This window comes from Hypanus sabinus, chromosome 3, assembly GCF_030144855.1.
Source record: "Hypanus sabinus isolate sHypSab1 chromosome 3, sHypSab1.hap1, whole genome shotgun sequence".
In the NCBI taxonomy this organism is placed as follows: domain Eukaryota; kingdom Metazoa; phylum Chordata; class Chondrichthyes; order Myliobatiformes; family Dasyatidae; genus Hypanus; species Hypanus sabinus.
This window is the reverse complement of record NC_082708.1, coordinates 182,765,325-182,790,860: the sequence shown is the minus strand read 5'-3', so window position 1 is coordinate 182,790,860 and position 25,536 is coordinate 182,765,325. Positions and strand designations below refer to the sequence as shown.

Genomic DNA, 25,536 nt, shown 5'->3' with positions numbered 1-25,536 from the left:
GGTTGTTCTACTAAGAAAGGTGGGCATGCTTTGTTGGTGCCAGAATGTGTCCTGACACTTGCGGGCTGCTTTGGTTAACGCAGCCAGCATATTTCACTGAATGTTTCAACGTAGGCATGATAAATAAGTTTGAATCTTGAATCTAGCACAAGACGTTAAACGTAACCTTGACTCTGACTGGAAGGACTAAAGTGGTCCAACTAGCTCAGTACCACCTTCTCACAGAGAAAGTACGGTCAGCCGTAGGTGGCCTTACCAGCGATATCAACCTTCTTGAATTATTAAGCAAAAAAGGAGCCTCATTGAAACCCATTGAATATTGAAAGGGCTAGACAGAGTAAATGTGGAGAAGTTGGTTCCTATAGTTGGGGGGGGGGGGGGGGGAGAGGTGCGTTCTAGTACCAGAGGCCACAGCCTCAGAATAGAAGGAAAGAGATGAGGAAGAATTTCTTTAGCCAGAGAATGGTGAGCCTGTGTAATTCATTGCCACAGACAGCTGTGGAGGCCAAGTCTTTATATACCTTTAAAGCAGAGGTCGATATGCTGTCAGTTGTTAAGGGCATTAAAGTTATGGGGAGAAGGAAGGAGACTGGGGTTGAGGATAAAAAGTCGGACCTGATGGAATGACAGAGGCTACTCGATGGGCTGAATGTCCTGATTCTGCTCCTACGTCATATGGTCCCTGAGGCAAACGTTTCAGGCAGATGTCCTTTCATCTGAACCAAAGTGATGCCCACTCTGCTCTTGAGAAACAAACAAATTGGATAATTATAGACTTGTAAATGAAAGAAACTGCTGGAGATACTAGTTAGCGTTGGCACTTTAAAAAGAATGCCAGAGATTGTACAGGAAAATGAGCAATAGTCCTTAAATAACATTTCCTTTCAGATATTTATCTACTAGGTGCTCCACCATCCTCGGAATTCCTGTAATAAATTACCGATAAACAGCAGTGAACTCCTTTCATTCTCCGTTGTCATACATGGAATTAGAACATGAAACGAGAAAACTTGGTCCAATAAAGTCATACTGGTTATTAGTAACTGCAGCAGTAATGTCTCTCTCTCCCTCATAGTGAGAAAGAGAGCTTGTGGCATATCAAACAGTTGGGGTGAAAAATGGTTTTTAACAGACTTTAGTCATGGTGGGGGTCCTGATGCCTTTTGCTGAAGCAGTTGTGGGAGGGAAAGGTTGATGTTTTTGCTGCTGCTTGTGCATGAGAGGGGGGGAGTGAGGCTTTGGGGTTCCAATATTGTCCTGTTGTTCATTCTTTGTGGGTGTTCTTCCGTTTTGTGGATGTCTGTGAAGAGTAGGAATTTCAGGTTGTGTACTACCTACTTTCTCTACATTAGATTGAACCGTTGAACCATTCAACCAATAATATTGCATCTATATGACAGCTTACATCTCAGGGTGACAGTAAACATAAGGAAAAGGCCCTTCAGCCCATAATGTTGTGCTGAACCCATGCTGACAAAGTGGGGTGGGGGAAGGGAACAGAGTACAAGCCAGAAGGTGATAGGTGAAGCCATGTGAGGGGGAAGTTAGGTGGGTGGCGGATGGGGTTCCCCTCGCATGGGTTCACCTATTGTCTTCCGTCCACTCCTCCCACCTTTTAATTCTGGCTTTTTTTTCCTCTTTCTATCCAGTCCAGATGAAGGGTCTCGGCCCAAAACATCAACCGTTTATTCCTTTTCAAAGATGCTGCCTGGTCTGCTGAGTTCCTCCAGCACTCTGTTCATTTTGTTCTGGATTTCCATCATCTGCAGAACTTCTGTTCCTTAAGAGGGTGGTGGATCTTTGTAATTCTCCACCCCAAGGGGTTGTGAAGACAATTGTTAAATACATTCATGGCAGGGAGTGACAGTCAATTGAACTCGAGATGAGTGACTATGAGGAGAAAGTGGTACCGACTCTAAGAGAGAGTCATCTGATGTTGGAACAGTCTTGAGGGGCTGATGGGCTGACTCCTTGTTCAATTAAACAGTCCTTGTTCAAGAAGTACGACAGTGGTATAACGGTGAGCACATTGCTTTATGGCAGCCACCTGCAAGAACAGGGTTCGATTCCCATCGTGATCTGTAAGGAGCTTGCGTGTTCTGCCTGTGACAGCGTGAGTTTCTTCCTGGTGCTCCAGTTTCCTCCCACAGTCTGAAGATGTACCGATTAGGATTAGTAAATTGCGGGGTTCCAACATTGGCAATGCCGGTGTGGCGACACTTGTGGGCTGCCCCTAGTACATCCTTGGGCTGAATTGGTTATTGATGCAAACAATCAAAACATCTTATTTTTCATACACATCTGAGAAATCAAGCTAATCATTAATCTTTGGAAACCTTCATTACTCGCTTTTGACAATTTCTTACATTTGTTCAATGCGATCTGGTCTCTACTTCAGAGAATCCTCCAACTCCCTCTAATGAAGCGCGAGTCCTGATGAAGGGTCTCGGCCTGAAATGTCGACTGTTTATGCCTCTCTATAGATACTGCCTGACTTGCTGAGTTCCTCCAGCAGTTTGTGGGAGTAGCTTTAGAATTCCAGCACCTGCAGAATCTCTTGCGCTTTGTTTTTATCCTTGTCAGATGACAAATTGATCATTCCCTCTGCTTAACTCCAGATGGAATCAGATTCTGCTGCTGTTTAGTTCTCTTTCTGCTTTACAAAAGGGGTTCCCAACCTGGGGTCCATGGACCCCTTGGTTAATGGCAAGGGTCCATGGCATAAAGACGTTCAGGAACCCCTGTGCTATTGTGACCCAAACACTTGTGACATTTTTACAACAGTCTGCTGAAGAACCTCAATGGGTCGAACAGCATCTGTGGTGGGGTGGACCGGGGGTGGGTAAACACAAATTGAATTCCAAGGTTCAGATCATTTCATCACATTACTACATTGAGGAAAAGAATAACCAGATTCAGAATCAAATGCAACAGTTCCAGAGAAAGTGCAGTGCAGGTAAAGAACAGGGCGCAAGGTCATAATGAGGTAGATTTGTGAGGTCAACGTCAAGGGGAATATATATCACCATTCTTTAGTTAATGCGTGCTGGAGTCTGTTTTGTATCACTGCACCTAAAACTGACAGCATAAATAACTCATCTTTCACTGTTCTGAATTAAAGCTCAGTCCAACGATGTGCAGAACACATGCCAGTCATGTACATATCATGCGCCCACAGCATGGTTCAAGTTTATCGTCATGGGAAAATGAGTTGTAGTTTTGAGCCAAGACCCTTCATCAGGATTAATGTCACCAGTGTCCTGATGAAGGGTCTCAGCCCAAAATGTTGACTGTTTATTCTTCTCCGTAGATGATGCCTGACCTGCTGAGTTCCTCCTGTATTTTGTCTCTGTTCTTCTGGATTTCCAGCATTTGTAGAACTTCTTGTGCTTATAGTCTGGGATAGTGTTAGAGATCTTTAGTTCAGTTCAGAAACACGAGTACAGCTCAGTCTCCTGTCTGATGTAATACATGCCAACAACGAAGTTACTTAACAGACAGCCATGGTACTAGATCACTGATCCAGAGACATGCCTCGGAATACCGAGGACTTAAAATTCAAGTAATTAAACAAATGCTGAATTGAATAGAGAAAACATACGATCCTGAGTAATGATTGTTGCGAAAGCTCACCTGTCCTTCAATGTCCTTCTAGAGCAGGGCTTTCCAAACTTTTCCTCATGCCATGGCCCAATACCAATAAGCAAGGGGTCTGTGGACTGCTGATTGGAATTCTCTGTTCTAGGAGGAGAATGAACTTTAATTCCTCAATATACCCAATAGGTGACTCTGGAACAACCAACATCACAATGCAGCACAGCAACAGGCCTTTCAGACCACAATATTGCATCAAACTAATTAAGCGCCAAACTAAACTAATCTCTTCCTCCTATGCAATGTCCTAATCACTCCATCCACTACACATTCATATGCTTAGCTAAGAAACTCCTTTAGCACATTTGCCTCCACCACCACCAGCATCATCATCATTATGTGACGTGGGCGATCATGGTCTTTCCATGCAACACACAAAATGCTGGTGGAACGCAACAAGCCAGGCAGCATCTATAGGAAGAAGCACAGTCGATGTTTTGGGCCGAAACCCTTCATCAGGACTAACTGAAATAAAAGATAGTAAGAGATTTGAAAGTAGGAGGGGGAGGGGGAAATCCAAAATGATAGGAGAAGACCGGAGGGGGTGGGATAAAGCCAAGAGCTGGAAAGGTGATTGGCAAAAGGGATACTGAGCTGGAGAAGGGAAAGGATCATGGGACGGGAGGCCTCGGGAGAAAGAATGGGGGATGGGAGCACCAGAGGAAGATGGAGAACAGGCAAAGAGTGATGGGCAGAGAGAGAGAAAAAATGGGGGGGAATAAATAAATCAGGGATGGGGTAAGAAGGAGAGGACGAGCATTAATGGAAGTTAAAGAAGCCAATGTTCATGGTCTTTCCATGAACATGATTGTTCTCGGCAAATTTTTCTACAGAAGTGGTTTGCCATTGCCTTCTTCTGGGCAGTGCCTTTTCAAGATGGGTGACCACCAGCCTTTATCAATACTCTTCCGATATTGTCTGCCTGGCATCAGTGGTCATATAACCAGGACTTGGAATATGCACCAGCTGCTCGTACGACCATCCACCACTTGCTCCCTGGCTTCACGTGACCCTGAACTGGGGACTAAGCAGGTGCTGCAGCCTGCCCAAGGGTGACCTGCAGGCTGGTGAAGGGACAGAATATCTTACACCTCCTTTGGTACAGATGCATCTCCACCCCACCACCCACCACTACCACCACTCTATAAAAAATGTTCTCCATGCAACCCTTTCCAATATAACCCCTCAACTTAAGTGCATTTCCTTAAATAGCCAACTACACTGAGCTCTCTGCCTACACATAATGTCCATGCCCTTCTATTTCCCTCACATTCTTGTGCATGTCTGAATGTCTCTTATAAGCCCCTATTGTATTTGTCTCTATTACCTCCTCAGGCAGCATGTCAAGTAACCACCACTATGTGTAAAGAACTTACCCCTCATATCTCCCCCCCCCCACTTTAAATGCATGCCATCTGTCATTTGACATTTCAATCCTTGGAAAAAAGAGCTGTCTGACTACTCTATCTATGTCACTCATGATCTTACCCTGGGGCAAGATGTAGCACCTGCTTAGCCCCCTCCCAGTTAGGCTCACGTGAAGCCACAGGATCAAGTGGTGGATGGTTGTACCAGCAACTGGTGAATATCACAAGTCCTGATGCCAACTAGACAACCCCTGAAGAGCAACACACACAAAATGCTGGTGGAACGCAGCAGGCCAGGCAGCATCTACAGGGAGAAGTGCTGTCAACATTTCGGGCCGAGACCCTTCATCGGGATTTAGTCCTCAGCCTGAAACATCGACAGCGCTTCTCCCTATAGATGCTGCCTGGCCTGCTGCGTTCCACCAGCATCTTGTGTGTGTTGCTTGGATTTCCAGCATCTGCAGATTTCCTCGTGTTAATCTCTGAAGGGTATTAATAATGGCTGGGGTCACCCATCTTGTAAAGACACTGCCCAGAAGGCGGCAATGGCAACCACATCCGTAAAAAAATTTGCCAAGAACAATCATGGTCAAGACCATGATCACCCACAGGATATGACACGGCACATGATGATGATGAATCTTATAAACCTCTATCAGGTCTCTCCTCAGCTTCTGTCTTTTCAGAGAAAACAATGGGTATTTTCAATTATGTCCATAATTCCATTAATACAAGAAGTAAACAGATAGATTGTGGTATGCAAATGTTAACAGTGATTTAAACTAATCTACTTACCTGTTGTAACACTGAGAATATCTTGCAATCCTCTTGGGTGAATTGGTTAACATTTCATGTTATCCCCCACTCCTTACCAGCTTGTATTCCTTCCCTTTCCACAACTTTCTTATTCTGGCTCTGTCCCCTTCTTTTCCAGTCCTAAAGAAGGGTTTCAGCAGGAAACGGTGACTGTTCATTCTTCTCCATAAATGATGCCTGACCTGCTGAGTTCCTCCAATATTTGTGTTTGTTCCTCTGGATTTCCAGCATCTGCAGAATCCCTTATGTTTATGTCACATTCTATAGTTTGAGGAGTAATTGCTCACCTAAAAGTTTGAAAAATACTATTACTACTTGCTTCTAATTATTATCCATATAGGGAGAGAGACCCTTTCCATTCTCCTGTGGTTTTGAGTACCTGTTTTATAGATTCACCAGACTTACTAGAGGACGTTCTCAATTGCTATGGATTCTGGGATAGCTTGTACTCCATTTACATTTCACATTTCCTCCTGCTGTTCGCTGACAAGCAGTAAGAGAAAAATCAACAATCATCAGACCTAAGGCTGAAAATTAGGTTAAGACAGGAAAGAACGAGAGGACTCACTGAAACTTGCAAAATCTTTAAACCTTCAAAGATAACATCAAAATCAGCCTGAAAAAAACTCAACATTAGATCTAATAACTGGGAAGACACTGCACTCAATAGATGCACCTGGAGAAAATCTGTTCAGGAGAGAGCTGAGCTACATGGGAGTAATCTCCGCTGTGCTGCAGAGGGCAAGCAGCAGCTTTGAAAGGAGAGACTGTACAACCAAAAGACCCAAACACTAACCACAACTACCTCTGACTCTTGTTCACAATACACCAGAATATGTGAATCCTGGATCAGCCTCTACAGTTAACTAAGGACCCATCAATGGACTACTCCTTAGGAGAAAATCATACTGGACTGAAGTAATCATATTACTACTGTAACTCTCGCTTCAGCTAGCAGCTTAATATAGGGAGTGATAACCCCCGGCCCGGCCAAACTTAAGAAATCACGTTTGCGCGATGTCTCCCCTGTTACAAATCAGTACCCTGAAAGAACAAACAGTACACAATATGCGATTAAATGATTAAGCTTTATAGTTCTTACTTTGACTGTATGGTTAGTAGAGAAACGAAATAAAAGGAAGAACAGGGCCCAATCTTATTAAACAGTCTGTTTCACAAAGTTGGAGCTCACTGGTAAGCCGATCGTTTGCCATCGACCTCCTCTGATCATCGCTGCCCTTCGGACCCTCGCTCCAAGTCCACCCCGTCCAGCTCTCCATTCGCGTCTTCTCTCTTCATCTCTCCCTGGCAAAAACCCGCGAGAAAACTCCTTCCAGATTCACAAGACAGAGCAACAATCTCTGATTGGCTAACATGCATACCACAGTCCTGTTGTCTCCAGCCATGACCCAAACATTGCTGCTACAGAGAAACCATTACCTCAGCAGTGAACATTACAGAGAGGCCTTTATATTAGCCTTAGCAGTGAAACATTACAGAGAAGCCATTGCAGCACATTACACTCTACCCCCACAAAATTTAGTCATGTCCTCATGACATTGAGATAGTTCGCCAACCCTTCCTGCAAACACAAAGCCCAATCCAGGTGCAAAAGGTAGTGACATAGCTCCCCAAAATGGTAGATGTCACGCCCTGTTCCCCTGGTGCTACATAGGCCAACCTATCTGGTGGTCTCCTAATTCTTTGAGACCTCCCTACCTCCTCACCGAACTCTTCAGGCTCAGTCGCTACTGGGCATACCTCTGGTCTACCTGGCGAGTCCTCCCCGACCTGTCACTCATGCCCCCCTGCAACTCAGAACCCTCTGTCCCATGTCCAGGCCCCGCTTCCTCTCCTTCAGTGTCCAGGCTGCCCACAGATAGCCCCCACCCACTTCACCTGACTCAGCAGGTGAAGTGAGGGGAGTCTCTTCCTCAGTCACTGGGGAGTTAGCAGAAGGCAGCATGTACCACACATCCAGGTCCTCATCCTCTGAATCAGTATCCGTCTCAGGGGTGGGGGCCGCCTAACCTCGCCTGTTGGGGGCCTGGTAGTCCCCCAGCGTTTCCAAAGAGTCCTCTTACTAGGTGTAGGCTCCAAGATGGGCTCTGGGTCTACCTGCACCTTTTGACCCAAACAAAAGCCTGAAAGCACATACAACCAGGCTCAAGGACAGCTTCTATCCCACTGTTATCAGGCTCTTGAAAAGACCTCTGATATGATAAGATGCACTTTTAAACTCACAATCTACCTCATTATGATCTTGCACTTTATCATTTACCTACCCTACACTTTTTTAATAGCTTTACTCTGCATTGTTACCATTTTACTTTGTTCTACCTCAATGCACTGTGTCATGAAAACAGATTATTATCTGAATGGTGGCCGACTAGGAAAAGGGGAGGCGCAACGAGACCTGGGTGTCATTGTACACCAGTCATTGAAAGTGGGCATGCAGGTACAGCAGACGGTGAAAAAGGCAAATGGTATGTTGGCATTCATAGCAAGAAGATTCAAGTACAGGAGTAGGGAGGTTCTACTGCAGTTGTACAAGGCTTTGGAGAGACCACACTTGGAGTATTGTGTGCAGTTTTGGTCCCCTAATCTGAAGAAAGACATTCTTGCCATAGAGGGAGTACAAAGAAGGTTCACCAGATTGATTCCTGGGATGGCAGGGCTTTCATATGAAGAAAGACTGGATCGACTAGGCTTATACTCACTGGAATTTAGAAGATTGAGGGGGGATCTTATTGAAACGTATAAAATTCTAAAGGGATTGGACAGCCTAGATGCAGGAAGATTGTTTCCGATGTTGGGGAAGTCCAAAATGAGGGGTCACAGTTTAAGGATAAAGGGGAAGCCTTTTAGGACCAAGATGAGGAAAAACTTCTTCACACAGAGAGTGGTGAATCTGTGGAATTCTCTGCCACAGGAAACACTTGAGGCCGGTTCATTGGCTATATTTAAGAGGGAGTTAGATATGGCCCTTGTGGCTAAAGGGTATGGAGAGAAAGCAGGTAACAGGGTTCTGATTTGGATGATCAGCCATGATCATAGTGACTGGCGGTGCAGGCTCAAAGGGCTGAATGGCCTACTCCTGCACCTATTTTCTATGTTTCTATGTTTCTATGATTTGATCTGTATGAACAGTATGCAAAGCAAGCTTTTCACTGTATCTTGGTACTTATGACAATAATAATCCAACTAACCAATGTACAGAAGGATCTGGCTGAATGGCATGTTATCAAAAGTTTTTCACTGAATCTCAGGACAGGTGACAATAATAAACCAATTGCCACACTCCTATCTCGCAAAGTGAGGCAACAACTCGACTAGCTGCAACACAGTGTCGCCCCTCTTAATGGATGCATAAAGAAAGTGAAATAAAAACTGGGTCAGGCACGATGGGCCAAATGGTCTCCTATAGAGCTGTGATCCGACAAGTTGTGACTCTGTAAACATCAATAAATCCTGCTCCTCCCTGTCTCCTAAGGCGACGTTAATAGGAGGAAGGGCTGGAAGCCCACCTAAATAAATTATAATTCAGACTGACATTAGCAATTAGACCAACCCCAATACTAAAAGTCACAAGTGAAATTAGCTTTTAATTGGGATCTTACTGCAGTGAAGATTGATGATGTGATTAGCAGTATTCGGCTGTGGTGCTTCATATACCAGACCTCCTACGTTCCCCAAGACATTCAGGTTGGTAAATTCATCAACTAGGAGTAAATGTCCCCTGGTGTGGCTGTGTGGAAAGAAGATTCAGGAGGATATCGATGGATATTTGGAAGAAAATAGAAAAGAGAAACTAGATGACATTTTTCCTCAAAGACCCTGCAGTTCTGATGTCTTCCACTTGAAAGGTCAGCTGGTTCCTCCTTCCACAGAGGCTGCCAGACTGGCTAAGTTCTTCCACTATTTCTCATTTGGTTTTAAAATCAGACTTCACTGTCTTGTATATCATCAAATTTGTTTGTTTGAGGCAGCTATGCAGTATAAATATATTTTAAAAAATTACTACAAATTACAAAGAAAAGTGTGCAAACAAGGCATAGCAAAATAATACTTCGTGGTACTGCCATTCCAGCTCGGGGTGTTCAGAGTTCAAGGTCAATTCCCAGCACTGTGTCAGGAGTTTGTACACTCTTCTTGTGAATTGCATGGGTTTCCTCTGGATATTCTGGTTTCCACCCACAGTCTAAAGATGTACCAGTTAGTAGGTTAATTAGTCATTGCAAATGCTCCTGCGGTTAGGCTAGTGTTAAAAAGGTGGCTGGGCTCATTGGGCCAGAAGGGCCTGTTCCATGCTGTATCTCTAAATAAAAAATAAAAATAAATAAAATTTATAAAGCTGTTCCTGAATCATGGAGTGTGGGTCTTCAGGTTCCTCACAGATGGTAGTAATGAGAAGAGGGTATGTTGCAGATAGTAGGAGCCCTTCGTGATAACTGCCACGGTCTCAAGGCACTGCTCTTGAAGACATTCTTGATGTTGAGGTGGGTTGTACCCGTGATGGAGCTGGGGTGACTCTCAGAGGAAAACAGTGCAGAAACAAAGTTCAAAGTAAACGTAATATCAAAACAGGTATACCTTATACAACCTTGAGATTCGCCTTCTTGCAGGCAGCCACAAACACAATAGAATCCATGAAACAAAACTCGAGAATCCAGTGTGCAAAAAAAGGAACAGGTTGTGCAAAACAATAAAAGAGTGAACAGATAATACACGGAACGTTTAAATGCAGTGTCTCCGAAAACGAGTGCCCAACCACAAGACCAGTTCAGCAGTGCAGCCGGCCCAGGAGTCCAACGGCGGCAAAGCCTCAGCCAAGGAGCCAGTTCAGCACTGAGGCAAATGCCAATGGCTGCGGGCCATAGCTGCAGATTCAGTTCAGTACTGGGACAAGTAAAGCTTTGCAGAGTAGTGATCTGAACACTGGTTCACTCCTCGGCCTCAACACCTTAATCTTTTTAATCTGGCTCAGCGCTTAAATCGGCTAAACATTGGTTTGTCTTCATTCTGAGGTCTGGGCCCTGACACTTCCATCTGACCTAGAGTCTACTCCAGCTATAATCGCCACGGCCGTACTTGCATTCTTGAGAGTCCGGCTTGGCATATCTTTCAGGAATAGCAAACAATGTCAGGTTGTACAGCCAGTTCAAAAGCACAACCCCCAAAGGGAAATTACAGACTGCGGATTGCACTAATCACAGTCCAGAGAAAGTATATTTAATAGAATGGTTAGTTGTTGTGCTTGCTGCTAGTAAAATGTTGCCATGTCTATCCAACACCCTCTTGGTCACAGGTTCCTTCACCCAGCTTGTCCATGCTAAACAAGATGCCCATCTAAGCTAGTCCCATTTGCCCATGTTTTGTTCACATTCTGGCCAGAAAGATTGGTAAGGATTCCTCCAAAACCACGTAACTTGGAGGGAGCACCCAGCTTGCACTCAGCAACTTCAAATGCTGACACCACTAGGCAACATCCAGTTTGTACCAGCCTTGACCACTCTTGCCTTTAAAAATGGCCGCCATGCCAAAAGTAGGCCCAAATGCAACCTTGAATGGGGTTAGTTAATTGCATCCATTTCCTGAACTCTCAACGACTTGCAAGAATCATCACAAGGTGCATAAAGTGCACCAGTAAGCCCCTGCCCATTAATTTTCCATTCCACCCATTGTTTTATACCATGGAAATTTCTGTCTGGTCTCCACAATTCTTTTTCTTTAGATTGAAAGCAGCAACTGGAAGCTGATATCCGATTACAGACAGATTCCACTCATCAGTCTTACCCAGATACCTCACATTCTTGTCTAATTTGTTTCATACATTCTTGGCTGAACAAGCAGCTGTATTCACTTAAGACAAACACTGATCTCATACATACGTGCTGCAAAGCTTAGGAAAATGACAGTTCTTTTCTATTCAAATGGGAAGTTCTATGTGGGAGAGGGGAGAACAAGAGATGGTGTGTATAAGAGATTGTGAGACTGAGGAAAGAGAAAGAGACAAAAAGAGATAAAGAATGGGGGCAAAAGAGAATGAGAGACAAAGGGAGAGAGAGACAAAGAGTGCGGAACCAAAAAAGGGGAAAAGAAGAGATGGGTGTGTACAAGAGAGAGAAAAAGAGAATGAGAATAATAGACAATAAAAAAGTACAAAATGAGGAAGAAGGTGAGAGAACAGCAAGAGTGAAAGAATGGGAAAGAGGGAGTACAAGAAAGCTGGTGGGTTTGAAGCAGTGAGTGAGGGAAAGCAAGGACTGAGCATACTGAGCAGGAGAGAGAAGTCAGGAGTGCCATTGAGGGAACATGATACTGTGATGGTTTTGGGTTCACTGTCCACAAAGCTCTAAACTCAAAGATTTTATCTGATATACTTTAGGTATCTACTGGTGTCCTCACTATAGGGAGTTTATACACTGTCCACCTGCTCTTCAAGGACCAGCCTACTTCCCTGTCTAACCTCTGCAGTGAGATCTAGCTGTCAAGACCCTCTGCTTGAGTTGTGGGTTCCCCCTCCATAACAAAGGAATGATTGTTCCAGTTAACAAAGTAGTTTATACAGTTTATTATATTTTAATGGCACACATTTAAATTCAGACAAATGGCTCTTAACAGACATTTAAAACTCACAGAGGATTTCTGATTTATAAAAGATTTCCTAATGCCAAAAGATTTATAAGCTACAAAAGATTTCCAAACAGATGTACAATTCTTAAAAACTGGAAGAACTTAGTAATGAGTTGTAAATGAACAAGACATCAGAGTTAGAAACCAAAGGCTGAGGAATAAATTTTGGTTCGTCTTTCAGTCATTCTCCTTGTCATTCCTCACAATCCCCAGTGCTTTCTAACCTTTATACTAGTTCGCTACTAATTGATATTATTTGTATGCGATGTTTTTCAGACACCTTTGCTGGAACAAAGTAATTCACACAGATGGTCTAAAAGCTTCTAAGGACAGATATCCCAGACACCCAAAACTAATATTATGAGGGCTGACTCTCTAAGTGCACAGATATCTTAATGATTGATCATACCGGCGAATGTATTTGATGTGCTAAAACTGGTCTTGAACCTTCCTTGATCTCCATCACAATGATGTAAATAACTTAGTTGTAGTCACCTTGTTTAGTATGGGCCAATTAATATAACCCTATTGTTTTAAGTTTAGTTGATGCAGACCAGAACATCTCATGGTCACTTCACTTTGTAAAATTTATCTTTTGAGCAGCCATTACCCATGCTGCTGGCTGCAGTCTACGCTCTCTAAATAGTGCTATTTGTTTGCAAAGCTGTCCTTTTCACTATAGACTGATTATTGCTTGCAATTTACGTTAGGCTGCTTACAACAAGAAGCTGGGCAAGAAATATTGGTTAGAAGTTTAACTTTGTTACAAACAACTCTGACCCTTTGCAAAGATCATGTTGCTGTGCTAGAAAGCTGAGGTTGTCAATAAGCGAAGGGGATGAGAATATCCATCACACACCACGAGGACAGAAGAAAGTGTGAATGAGTAAATGAGTGAGAGAAGAAGTGAAATGGGACTGGAGGGTGAGGAAAGGTGAAAAGGCATGCAACCCACATAGTCACAGTGAGGGCATGCAAACTCTATGTAGACAACAGCAGAAGTTGGGATTGAACCCTGGTCACTGGAGCCATGAGGCAGTGACCCTACCAGCTGCGTCACTGTGCCACCTAGTGTGATGTCCTCTCAGCCTCCTTTCCTCCATAAGAAACCGGCTCAGCTTCTCTAATCCATCCCTATGATTGTAATTCTTCTTCCATCAATCATCCATCATCTGTTGTTTTCCAGAGCCCTGGAATGTTTGAACAATTATCCAGTGCTTTTTAGAAAGCTACAACTGAATCTGATTCCATCGTCCTTCCAGAGAGAAGATTCCTGGATCGCAGAAAACCCCTTCACCACTCATCTCACTCCTTCCTCTTTTGCCCGTCACACTGGCACCAGGTTACTGGGCCACAGCTGTGCTGTCAAAGCCTTCAAGGGTTCAAGTATGTCTTCAGCCGTGAGATTCACATCTGCTTGGGTTCATATAGATCTGTCCGTTTCCCTTAGCCCTCATGAAAGGCACGCAACTCATCTATTGCTGTTAATCTTTTGTAGACCTCATGGTAAAGCCCAGTGCAGAATGAGCTCAACAAAGTCTCAGTTGTCAGATTCAAGATAAATCCTCAGAAATAGGTGGTACAATAAATCACACATCAACCAAAACAGCACAGAAATCACATTTCCCATCTATAACAGCATGTGAAAACATAGCAAACCGTTGCATAATAAATCCCAATTTTCCCTCAATGGTTCAGAGATTGTGAATTCACATTGGTGTGATCAGGATGGCGAATCTCATCACACTGTTATCAGTCGCAATACTGTTCACCTCGAGCAAGACATACTTCTCCAATAACTCGAGAATCAGCAGCGTTAGACACAGGTTATTGTGGATGCTTGGAACATAGCTGGTGAAACACAATGAACTGTGAAAAGGAAAGCATGTTCCTTACCTGTCAATAATAACTGGATCTGAAGGTGTTTCATTCCGGTTTCCACAGCTTTTCTTGTCGCAACACCGGCTGGAAGAGAAGAATGGTGGAGTATTAACAGGAGGTGGATGAGAAGAGTTAAAACCAGTAAGAAATGTCTAGCAGGTCAGACGGTATTTGTAGGGACAGAGACTGAGATAATGCCCAACAGCTCCAACTAGTGGTCAAGAAAGTAAATGGCAGTTTGGCTTTCGTGGCTAGGAAAAACTAGTGGGGGTATGTTACAATTGGACAGGGTGTTGGAAAAAAATCACAGAGTTTTCCACCCATTACTTAAAATACAATGTAGAATAGTGAGATTGTGTCCATGAGTTCATGGACCGTTCAAAAATCTGATGGCCTCTTTTGAACTGCTTCCAGATAATACCGAAAACCAAAAATAAAAGATGCTGGGAGCTTGAAATAAAAACTGAAAGTGTTGGAAAACTCTCAGGAAATGATAGTGGTGAGAGACACAAAGATAACCTCTCAGGTCAGAGATCTAGTATCATAGAATTCCACAGCACAGCAAAAGCCCCTTTGAGTGGAATGAGCTCAGAGGAAAAGCAGTTGAGGCAAGTACAAAAACAACTTTTAAAAGACAGTTTGATAAGTACATGCATGGGAAAGGCTTAGAACAATTATTTTTATGTCATAGACCCCTACCATTAACCAAGGAGGTCCATGGATATCAAGATGGAAACCTCTGCTTTAGAAGAAAATTGATCAAATGTTGTCAGATGGGATTAGCTTGAATGGGTATCTTGGTTGGCATGGACCAGTTCAGCTCAAGGTCCTGTTTCCATGCTCTGTGACTCCAAGTTTTGGCAGGACAATACCCCTATCCAAGGAATTTGTGTGGTGAATCTCCTTTGAATAACTTCAAATGGTACTATGTCTTTAAGTAACAGGAGAAAAACTCTGTGCTTTTCTCCAACAACCTGTCCAATTGTAACTCATGGCCTCATGCTTTTGTATCTTCTGTCTGATTGGGGTAGGGTGAAGAAAGAATGACTGGAGTCCTTGGCTGCCCTCCTGAGGCAGTGGGAGATGCCCAGGGAGGGAAAGCTGATTTGCATGGTGCATTCACAACTCTCTGCAATTCATTGTGGTCTTTCCTTTGCAGACTCTGTACACATTATCTACATCAATTCCCTTGATGATAAATTAGCCATTTTATTTAATCAAGGGTTTATCTCCGCCACAATCCAGAAAACCCTATCACAGATATTCCATTTGTCCTATCCATCCCAGACCCATTAGTCAAACCAGTCTTTCTTCCCTCTCTCCTCTCCTCTCGGACAGAAGGTACTAATGCCAGAGAGCATAAACTACCAGGTTCAAGAACCTGAAGTTGTATGGTGTGTTGACTGTCACCGGTTAGGGTTTGAATTCAAGAACCACAAGATAAGCAGCTGTACAAGACCCTGGTTAGACCACACTTGGAACATTATATTCAATTCTGTTTGCCCCATTATAGGAAGAACTCGGAAGCTTTAGAGAGGATGCTGAGGAGATTTATCAGGATGCTGCCTAGATTAGACAACATGTCTTATGAGGACAAGTGGGCTGAGCTCCAAGTCCATTCCAGCACTGGCCAAATATTGCTGGAGCAATGTTAGGGTTAGTAAACTGTGAGCAATCTATGGTGGCACCAGAAGCATGGCATCAGTTGCAGGGTCCCCCCAGCACATCTTCGGAATGTGTTGGCCTCTGATGCCACCAACACATTTCACTGTTTCGATGTACATGTGACAAATAAAGCTAATCTAATCAAGTCTTGACATTAAAGAAGGAACAACTAGCCACATGACTGAATGAACTGAGAAGGCACTGGCAGAGGCAACTAACTCTGAAAACCACCTTTCAAACATCAAAGTTCAAGTAAATTCATTATCAAAGTACGTATATGTCACCATATATAATGCTGAGATTTGTTTTCTTGCAGGCATTCATAGTATAACAGAGAAATACCATAGAATCTATAAAAAATCAGGGGTATTTAAATCATCCTCAAGGACAGGGAAGGTACCACAGGATTGGAGGAGAGCCAATATTGTTCCACTGTTTAAAAATGGCTCTAAATATAAACCAGGTAATTAAAGGTCGGTGAGTCTGATATCAGTTGTGGGAAAGATATTAGAAGATCTTCTAAGGGACTGGATATAAGTACTTGGATAGACGTGGACTGATTAAGGATAGTCAGCATGGCAGGTCATGTCTAACGAAATTTACAGAGTTTTTCGAGGAAGTTATCATGAAAGTGGATGAAGTAAATGCAGTGGATGTTAGCTTCAGGGAATTTGGTAAGGTATTTGACAAGGTCCCACGTGGAAGACTGGTCAAGAAAGATCAGTCACTCGGCATTCAGGATGAGGTAATAAATTGGATTAGACAATGGCTTTGTGGGAGAAGCCAGAGAGTGGTAATAGTGGAGGCAAGTGACTTCAAACAGGCAACAATTTTACCAGTGCCTAAAAAGAATAATGTAAGCTGCCTTAATGATTATCACCCAGTAGCACTCACATCTACGTGATGAAATACTTTGAGAGGTTGGTCATGACTAGACACAGCAAGGACCTGGACCCATTGCAATTTGCCTACCGCCACAATCGGTCACTGGCAGACGCAATCTCAATGGCTCTCCACATGGCTTTAGACCATCTGGACAACACCAACACCTATGTTAGGATGCTGGTCATTGACTATAGCTCAGCATTTAGTACCATCATTCCCACAATCCTGATTGAGAAGTTGCAGAACCTGGGCCTCTGTATCTTCCTCTGCAACTAGATCCTTGACTTCCTAACCAGAAGACCACAATCTGTGTGGATTGGTGATAACATCTCCTCCTTGCTGATGATCAACATTGGCGCACCTCAGGGGTGTGTGCTTATCCCACTGCTTTACTCTCTGTATACACATCACTGTGGGGCTAGGCATAGCTCAAATATCATCTATAAATTTGTTGATGACACAACCATTGTTGGTAGAACATCAAGTGGTGACGAGAGGGTGTACAGGAGTGAGATATGCCAACTAGTGGAGTGGTGCTGCGGCAACAACCTGGCACTCAATGTCAGTAAGACAAAAGAGTTGATTGTGAACTTCAGGAAGGGTAAGATGAAGGAACACATACCAATCGAGATAGAGGGATCAGAAGTGGAGAGAGTGAGCAGCTTCAAGTTTCTGGGTGTCAAGATTTATGAGGATTTAACTGGTCCCAACATATCAATGTAGTTATAAAGAAGGCAAGACAGCAGCTATACTTCATTAGGAACTTGAAGAGATTTGGCATGTTAACAAATGCAATAAAAATCTTCTATAGATGTACCGTGGAGAGCTTTCTGACAGACTGCATCACTGTCTGGTATGGTGGCACTACTGCGCGGAACTGAAAGAAGCTGCAGAGGGTTGTAAATCTAGTCAGCTCCATCTTGGCTACTAGCCTACAAAGTACCCAGGATATCTTCATGGAGCTGTGTCTCAGAAAGGCAATGCCCATTATTAAAGACCTCCAGCACTCAGGACATGCCCTTTTCTCACTGTTACCATCAGGTAGGAGGTACAGGAACCTGAAGGCACACACTCAGTGATTCAGGAACAGCTTCTTCCCCTCTGCCATCCAATTCCTAAGTGGACTTTGAACCCTTGGACACTACCTCAGTTTTTATACTAAACATTATTTCTGGGTTTTTTTGCACATTTTAATGTATTCAATATATGTATACTGTAATTGTTTTAATTAATTAATTACTTTTTTTTCCCTCCTTTATAACAAGAAGAATTGAGTATAGGTCCTTCTGCAGCTGTACAGGGCCCTGGTGAGACCCCACCTGGAGTAATGTGTGCAGTTTTGGTCTACAAATTTGAGAAAGGATATGCTTGCTATTGAGGGAGTGCAGCGTAGGTTCACAAGGTTAATTCCCGGAATGGCGGGACTGTCATATGTTGAAAGATTGGAGCGACTGGGCTTGTATACACTGGAATTTAGAAGGATGAGAGGGGATCTGATTGAAACATATAAGATTATTAAGGGATCAGACACGCTGGAGGCAGGAAACATGTTCCCGCTGATGGGTGAGTCCAGAACCAGAGGCCACAGTTTAAGAATAAGGGGTAGGCCATTTAGAACAGAGATGTGGAAAAACTTCTTCACCCAGAGAGTGGTGGATATGTGGAATGCTCTGCCCCAGAAGGCAGTAGAGGCCAAGTCTCTGGATGCATTCAAGAGAGAGTTAGATAGAGCTCTTATAGATAGCGGGGTCAAGGGATATGGGGAGAGGGCAGGAACGGGGTACTGATTGTGTATGATCAGCCATGATCACAGTGAATGGCGGTGCTGGCTAGAAGGGCCGAATGGCCTACTCCTGCACCTACTGTCTATTGTCTCTTCTATATTGTGTATTGCATTGAACTGCTGCTAAGTTAACAAATTTCACGTCACACGCCAGTGATAATAAACCTGACTCTGATTCTAAGTGACTTTGACTGTGGACTGATTTTTGGTGCCATATGGGGTGGTGGAGTATATCAGAAATAGCTGATCTCCTGGGATATTCCATAAGACCATAAGATATAGGAGCAGAATTAGGTCATTTGGCCCATCAAGTTTGCTCTGCTGTTTCATCATGGGTGATCCAATTTTCCTCTCAGCCCCAATCTTCTGTCTTCTCCCCATATCCCTGACTAATCAAGAATCTATCAACCTCCTTAAATATATAGACTTAAATATATCAGCCTTAAATATATAGACTTGGCTTCCTCAGCTGCCTGTGGCAAAGAATTCCACAGAATCGCCAATCTCTGGCTGAAGAAATTCTTCCTCATCTCCATTCTAAAAGGACACTCCTCTATTCCGAGGCTGTGTCCTCTGGTGTTAGACTCTCCCACCATAGAAAACATCCTCTCCACATCTACTTTATCAACACCTTTCACCATTTGATGGGTTTCAATGAGGTCATCCCTCATTCTTCTGAATTCTAGTGATTACAGGTCCAGAGCCATCAAATGCTCTTCACATGACAAGTTATTCAATCCTGAAATAATTTTCATGAACCTACTTTGAACCCTCTCCAGCTTCAGCAAATCCTTTCTAAGATAAGGGGCCCAAAGCTCCTTGCAATACTCCAAGTGAGGATTCACAAAAACACTTTATAAAGACTCAACATTACATCTTTGCTTTCATACTCTAGTCCTCTCGAAATGAATGCAAGCACTGCATTTGCTTTCCTCACCACAGATTCAACCTGCAAATTTATCTTTACGGAATCCTGCACAAGGACTCGCAAGTCCTTTTGTGCAGCAGTGGTTTTATATTTTCTCTCCATTCAGAAAATAATCTCCCCTGTAATTTTCTCATATTCACACACAACAGTCTCTAGAGTTTACAGAGGATGCTGCAAAAAACAGGAAAAACATTCAGTGAGCAGCAGTTCTGTGGGTGAAAACGCCTTGTTAATGAGAGAGGTCAGAGGAGAATGGCCAGGTTGGCAAACACGAGGAAATCTGCAGATGCTGGAAATTCAAACAACACACACAAAATGCCAGTGGAACACAGCAGGTCAGGCAGCATCTATAAGGAGAAGCACTGTTGACGTTTTGGGCCGAGACCCTTCGTCAGGACTAACTGACAGGAAAGATAGTAAGAGATTTGAAAGCAGTGGGGGAAGGGGGAAATGCAAAATAATAGGAGAAGACAGGAAGGGGTGGGATGAAGCTAAGAGCTGGAAAGGTGATTGGCAAAAGTGATTCAGAGCTGGAGAAGGGAAAGATCATGGGATGGGAGGCCTCAGGAGAAAGAAAGGGGGAGGGGGGAGCACCAGCAGGAGATGGAGAACAGGCAGAGGGATGGGCAGAGAGAGAGAAAAAAACAAACATCTAAATATGTCAGGGATGGGGTAAGAAGGGGAGAAGGGGCATTAACAGAAGTTAGAGAAGTCAATGTTCATGCCATCAGGTTGGAGGCTACCCAGCCGGTATATAAGATGTTGTTCCTCCAACCTGAGTGTTGCTTCATCTTGATAGTAGAGGAGGCCATGGATAGACATATCAGAATGGGAATGGGATGTGGAATTAAAATGTATGGCCAATGGGAGATCCTGCTTTCTCTGGTGGACCGAGCGTAGATATTCAGTGAAACCAGACTGGTTCAAGCTGACAGGAAGGCGACAGTAACTCAAATAACCACAGTTACAAAAGTGGTGTACAGAAGATCGTGTTGAACTTTGAAGTGGATGGACTGAAGCAGCAGAAGATCACACCAGGATTCACTTCTGTACCTAATAAAGTGAACTCTGAATACAGAATCTCAGTATTTGTAGCTACTAAGCAAATTTTGCATGGTAAGTTATTGAAAGATTGTGATTACAATGTAAGGGTCTTATTCACTCCCAGATATTCTTTGATATATAAACCATCTGAATTAGATTCCAACCTGCAACATATCCTCTGATAAATGCTATTTGACATAAATGCCCAGCAAACCCCTTGATTAGATTCCAGCCTGTAATTCATTATCAGGTACTTATTGAAACCCTTCAATTCCCTCACACTTCCATCCAGTAACTCACTCCTTTGTATCTGCCATGACAAATTTTCATCCCTTTATTAGCAATGTATACAAAAATATGTAGAAGGTAAGCAAGTCTGGAATGGAAACACCAATACACTTGAACATAAAATCCTACAAAAAGTAATGGGTATGGTCCAGTCTATCATAGGTAAAACCCTCCCCACTATTGAGAACATCTACGTCAAGGATTGTCGCAGGAAAGCAGCATCCATCATCAAGCACCCCTACCACCCACGCCATGCTCTCTTCTCACTGTCTACTTGGGCAGACGTTTCCTATAGTGGGAAGTATAGGACAAGAGGGATAGAGGGGCCTCCATTTAAAACAGAGATGTGCAGGAATTTCTTTAGCCAGAGGGTGGTGAATTTGTGTAATTTGTTACCACAGGCCACTGTGGAAGCCAGGTTTTGGGTGTATTTAAAGCGGAGATTGATTTAAGGAGGTTCTTGATTGGCCATGGCATGAAAGGTTATGGGGGGGAGGCCGAGAAGTGGGGTTGAGGAGGGGGGAAAAGTATCGGCCGTGATTGAATGGCAGAGCAGACTCGATAGGCCAAATGACTTAATTCTGCTCCTATGTCTTATGTTATACAGAAGGTACAGTATCTTTAGGACTCACACCACTAGGTTCAAGAACAGTTAGTACCCCCAGACCATCAGGCCCTTGAACTAATGGGAATAACTTCATTCAGCTTCACTTGCCCCATCTCTGAACTGTTCCCACAACTGACAGACTCATTTTCAAGGACTCTTCACCTCATGTTATTGACATTGATTGCTTGTTTATTATTATTTCTTTCCCTTTGTACTTGCACAGTTTGTTGTCTTTTGCACACTGGTTGTTTGTCTACCATGTTGGGTGCAGCCTTTCATTGATTCCTTATGTTTCTTGGATTTACTGAGTATGCTCACAAGAAAATAAATCTCGGGTTGCATATGGTGACATAGATGTACATCGATAATAAATTTACTTTGAACTCTGAACTTTGAAGTCAGACAGCATCTACGGAGGGATAAATAGGCAATGTTTCAGACCAAGAGCTTTATAAGGAGCATATTAAATTCCAAAGTATAATTCTCTGTCAAATAAATGTTTTTCTACATTTAAGCCACACAAACCACTAGATTATATTCCAGCCTGTAACTGATTTCCAGGTATCTAAATAATATTCACTCTTTCTGAAGAACTTGATTAATTTTGAACCTAGAACTCGTTCTCAAATGAAACCTACTTAACAACTCCATAAGCCTTTCAATTAGATTCCAGCCTGCAGTTCACTTCCAGCTCTATGTTACTCTATATATACACTACAAGAACTCTTGGGTAGGTTCCAGCTCATAACTCTCTCTCAGATAAATGCCATTTGATGTGAAGGAACCTCCTGAGCCTCTGAATTAGCTCCCAGCCTGTAACTCACTCCCAGGTATCTGTTACTCTATATATAAACCCCCGAAGTCTCTCAGGATTCAGACTGGAAACTCATTTCCAGGTTTCTGTTATGCAAGATAAATTAGTAAATTGGTTTATTATTGCCATATGTACTGAGGTATGATGAAAAACCTGCATAATGTCCATACAAATCAATGTATTACGTGCATATATTATAGAGTGTCAAGATAGCACAAGGAAAAACAATAACAAAATGCAGAGTAAAGTGTTGCAGTCTGTGCAGAAAATGCAGTGCAAGTAGACAGTGAGGTGCGAGGTCATAATGAGGTAAATTGCGAGGCCAAGAATCAATCTTATCATAGTTGGAAGACATTCAATAGTCTGATAACAGTGGTATAGAAGGGTGGCGGGTGGAGATATGTCTCTACCAAAGGAAGTACAGGCAGTCCCCGGGTTACAATGAGTTCCACTCCTGAGTCCGTCTTTAAGTCGGATGTGTACGTAAGCCAGAACAGGTACATCTGGTATTATTTAGCGTCAGTCAGTCAAACGTTTGTCTTAGTATATAGTATATATTTTACCTTTCTATGCATATAAAACACTTAAGGAATGTATGTATTTCAATAATTAAACCACTGTGTTGCTTAATAATAATTGTTGCTTTCATCAAGGCTCGGCCTTTCACATGCTCACTTTATCCTTTACCTGTATACTTTAAAGTTGTTCGACTTTAAAGTCATTGACTGACTGTAGCCTATAGCTTTTCCAATGACTGACGGTGTTTCACCTCTTTCCAATCGCTTTATTATTTCCACTTTATTTTAACTTGCGATCATTTTCCGTCAATGGAACAGAAAACTGTGGATTTTCTGTTCTATCGCTGAGCTGCAGTAAACCGTCTGATTGGCCTATCAGAGTTCTCTTTAGGAACTAGCTGACTTGATCAGCATTTCTGATCTGGCTATTGTTCATGATCGCACTTAATAAAAAAATACAGCAGCAGCCGCGGGTGGCGGGTCTTGTGCTGCTCTGGGTCCTAAACTCCACCCACACTGAGAAAAGTTGAATAGGACAAGTGAGGGCAGTGCTGACTGGAAAAGTGGGGGGAGGTGGTCAGGGTGAATCTTACTAAGAAATATTTAAGCCAAATACACAGTTACACACTCAACACAGCGTTAATAGCAACGACTTAGAATGGCGAATGGCGTCATGATCCGACTTATAATAGCGAACGGCGTTCTCCTCCCTCCATTCGTAAGTACGAGCTGTCCGTAAATCGGATGTTCGTAACTCGGGGACTGCCCGTATAAGGTGCTTCTCCCCTCCACTAGCCTGCAGGCCACCCTTGGACAAGGTGTAGCACCTGCTTAGCCCCTTGATCAGGGTCAGGTGAAGCCATGGGAGCAGGTGGTGGATGGTCATACGAGCAGCTAGTGCAGATCACAAGACCTGGTTTTGCAACCACCGGCACCAGGCAGACAACCTCTGAAGAATAATAGCTGAGATCATCCATCTTGTAAAGACACTGCCCAGAAGAAGGCAATGGCAAACTACTTCTGTAGAAAAATCTGTCATAAACTACTATGGTTATTGACTATGATGGTCCACGTCATAAGACATGGCACATAACAATGATGATAATGATAGAAGCTGTAATTAATCCTGATGGTACATGTTCTCAGGTTTTTGTATCTCCTTCGCGATGGGAGAGGAAAAAACAGAGAATGCCCGGCGGGGGTTGGGTCTTTGATGATGCTGTCTACCTCACTGAGGCAACGAAAAGGAGAGATATGGAAAGGAGGCTGGTGTCCATGGTGTTCTGAGGGGTGTCCACAGTTCTCTGCAGTTTCTGGCAGCCACGGTCAGAGCAGATGCCGTACAATGCATTTGGGTAGGGTGCTTTCCATGGTGTGTTGGAGAGGGTCAAAGAGGGAATGCCAAATTTTTTTAGCCTCCTGAGGAAGTACAGACCATCGTTCTAAGGTCCATTGATAAAAATTTGTGAGATGTGCCAAATTTCTCCAGCCTTCTGAGGCACTGGTGAGCTTTTTTGCACATGTTGTCAAAGGAGTTGGATTAGGTCTGGCTACTAAATTGAAGGCTACATTGCAGGCTATAGGTAAAACATGCCAATTTCTCAATAGGACCTAAACTGCTAAAATAACTCAGCAGTCTGAGCAGCATCTGTGGAGGCAAACGGATAAGTGTTTTGGTTGGAGTCTTCGCATCATCCTTTGCCTCCACTGATACTACTGGGTCAACTGAGTTCTTCCAGCAACTAAACTTTTCCTCCAGATTCCAACTGCAGCATCTGCAGCCATTTGTGTTTCCACCCTAATCCCTCAATTAGATTCAAACACATAACTTTCTCCACAACAAATCGTATTCAATATAAAAATCACCTGAAATTCTCAAGCAGATTCATCACCACAACTTAATTCCAGATACTTGTTCCTGTATTTCAGTACATTCTGTCATTGGCTAGTCTGGTATTCAATAACGAAGATCAATCAGAAGTCTGGAAATCGAAGCCCGATAGCCAAAGTCTGGAGACTGGAGGGTCAAAGCCAATCCTGGAGTTGGAGAGCTGTCTGTGTGTGTGTGTGTGAATGGGTGGGAGAGATGAAAGGGGCATGTTTTGCTGTTGTTTTTTTTCTGTTCTTTGTTCTGGTGTGTTGTGCTCTGCGCTGTTCTGCTGAGCATCGTGGGCAGCCTCTGTTGGCGCCAGACTGCATGCCGACACTTGCGACTGCCGCCAGCACATTCCTAGATTTTGTTGGTAGTTAACGCAAACAACACATTTCACTGTACGGCTTGATGTACAAGTGAAAAATAAATCTCAATTAGAAGCTAAATCACCTAAAATCCTGCAATTTAATTATAATCACCCAGCTAAATATAATTCTATTTATATACCCTGCAAATTGTGTTGAAAAGACAGGTAGAGAGGCAGAGGGGATGGTGTTGTTCTGTTGGAAAAAAATGAAATAAAATCATTAGACATATGGTGTGAAGGTGTTGGAACATTGTGTTTTGAGCTAAGGAACTGTAAGGGTAAAGAGACCCTGATGGGATTAGACACAGACCTCCACAAAGTAGCAAGGATGTTGTCTGCAAATTACAATGGGAGGTAGAGAATGCATGCCAAAAGGACAAAGTTACAATAGTCAAGTGGGATTTCAATAC

At 43.2% G+C, this 25,536-nt stretch overlaps 1 protein-coding gene across 4 annotated transcripts in view; it reads right to left on the bottom strand.

Annotated features, from left to right (window-relative positions):
• LOC132391943 (transcription factor COE3-like) overlaps positions 1 to 25,536 on the bottom strand; it is a 432,097-nt gene that overhangs the window by 318,306 nt on the left and 88,255 nt on the right. For all 4 annotated transcript variants that reach the window (XM_059965751.1, XM_059965748.1, XM_059965749.1 and 1 more), the window contains exon 6: positions 14,370 to 14,438. In XM_059965751.1, coding sequence (XP_059821734.1) covers positions 14,370 to 14,438 — 69 coding nt within the window. The remainder of the gene's footprint in view (positions 1 to 14,369; positions 14,439 to 25,536) is intronic.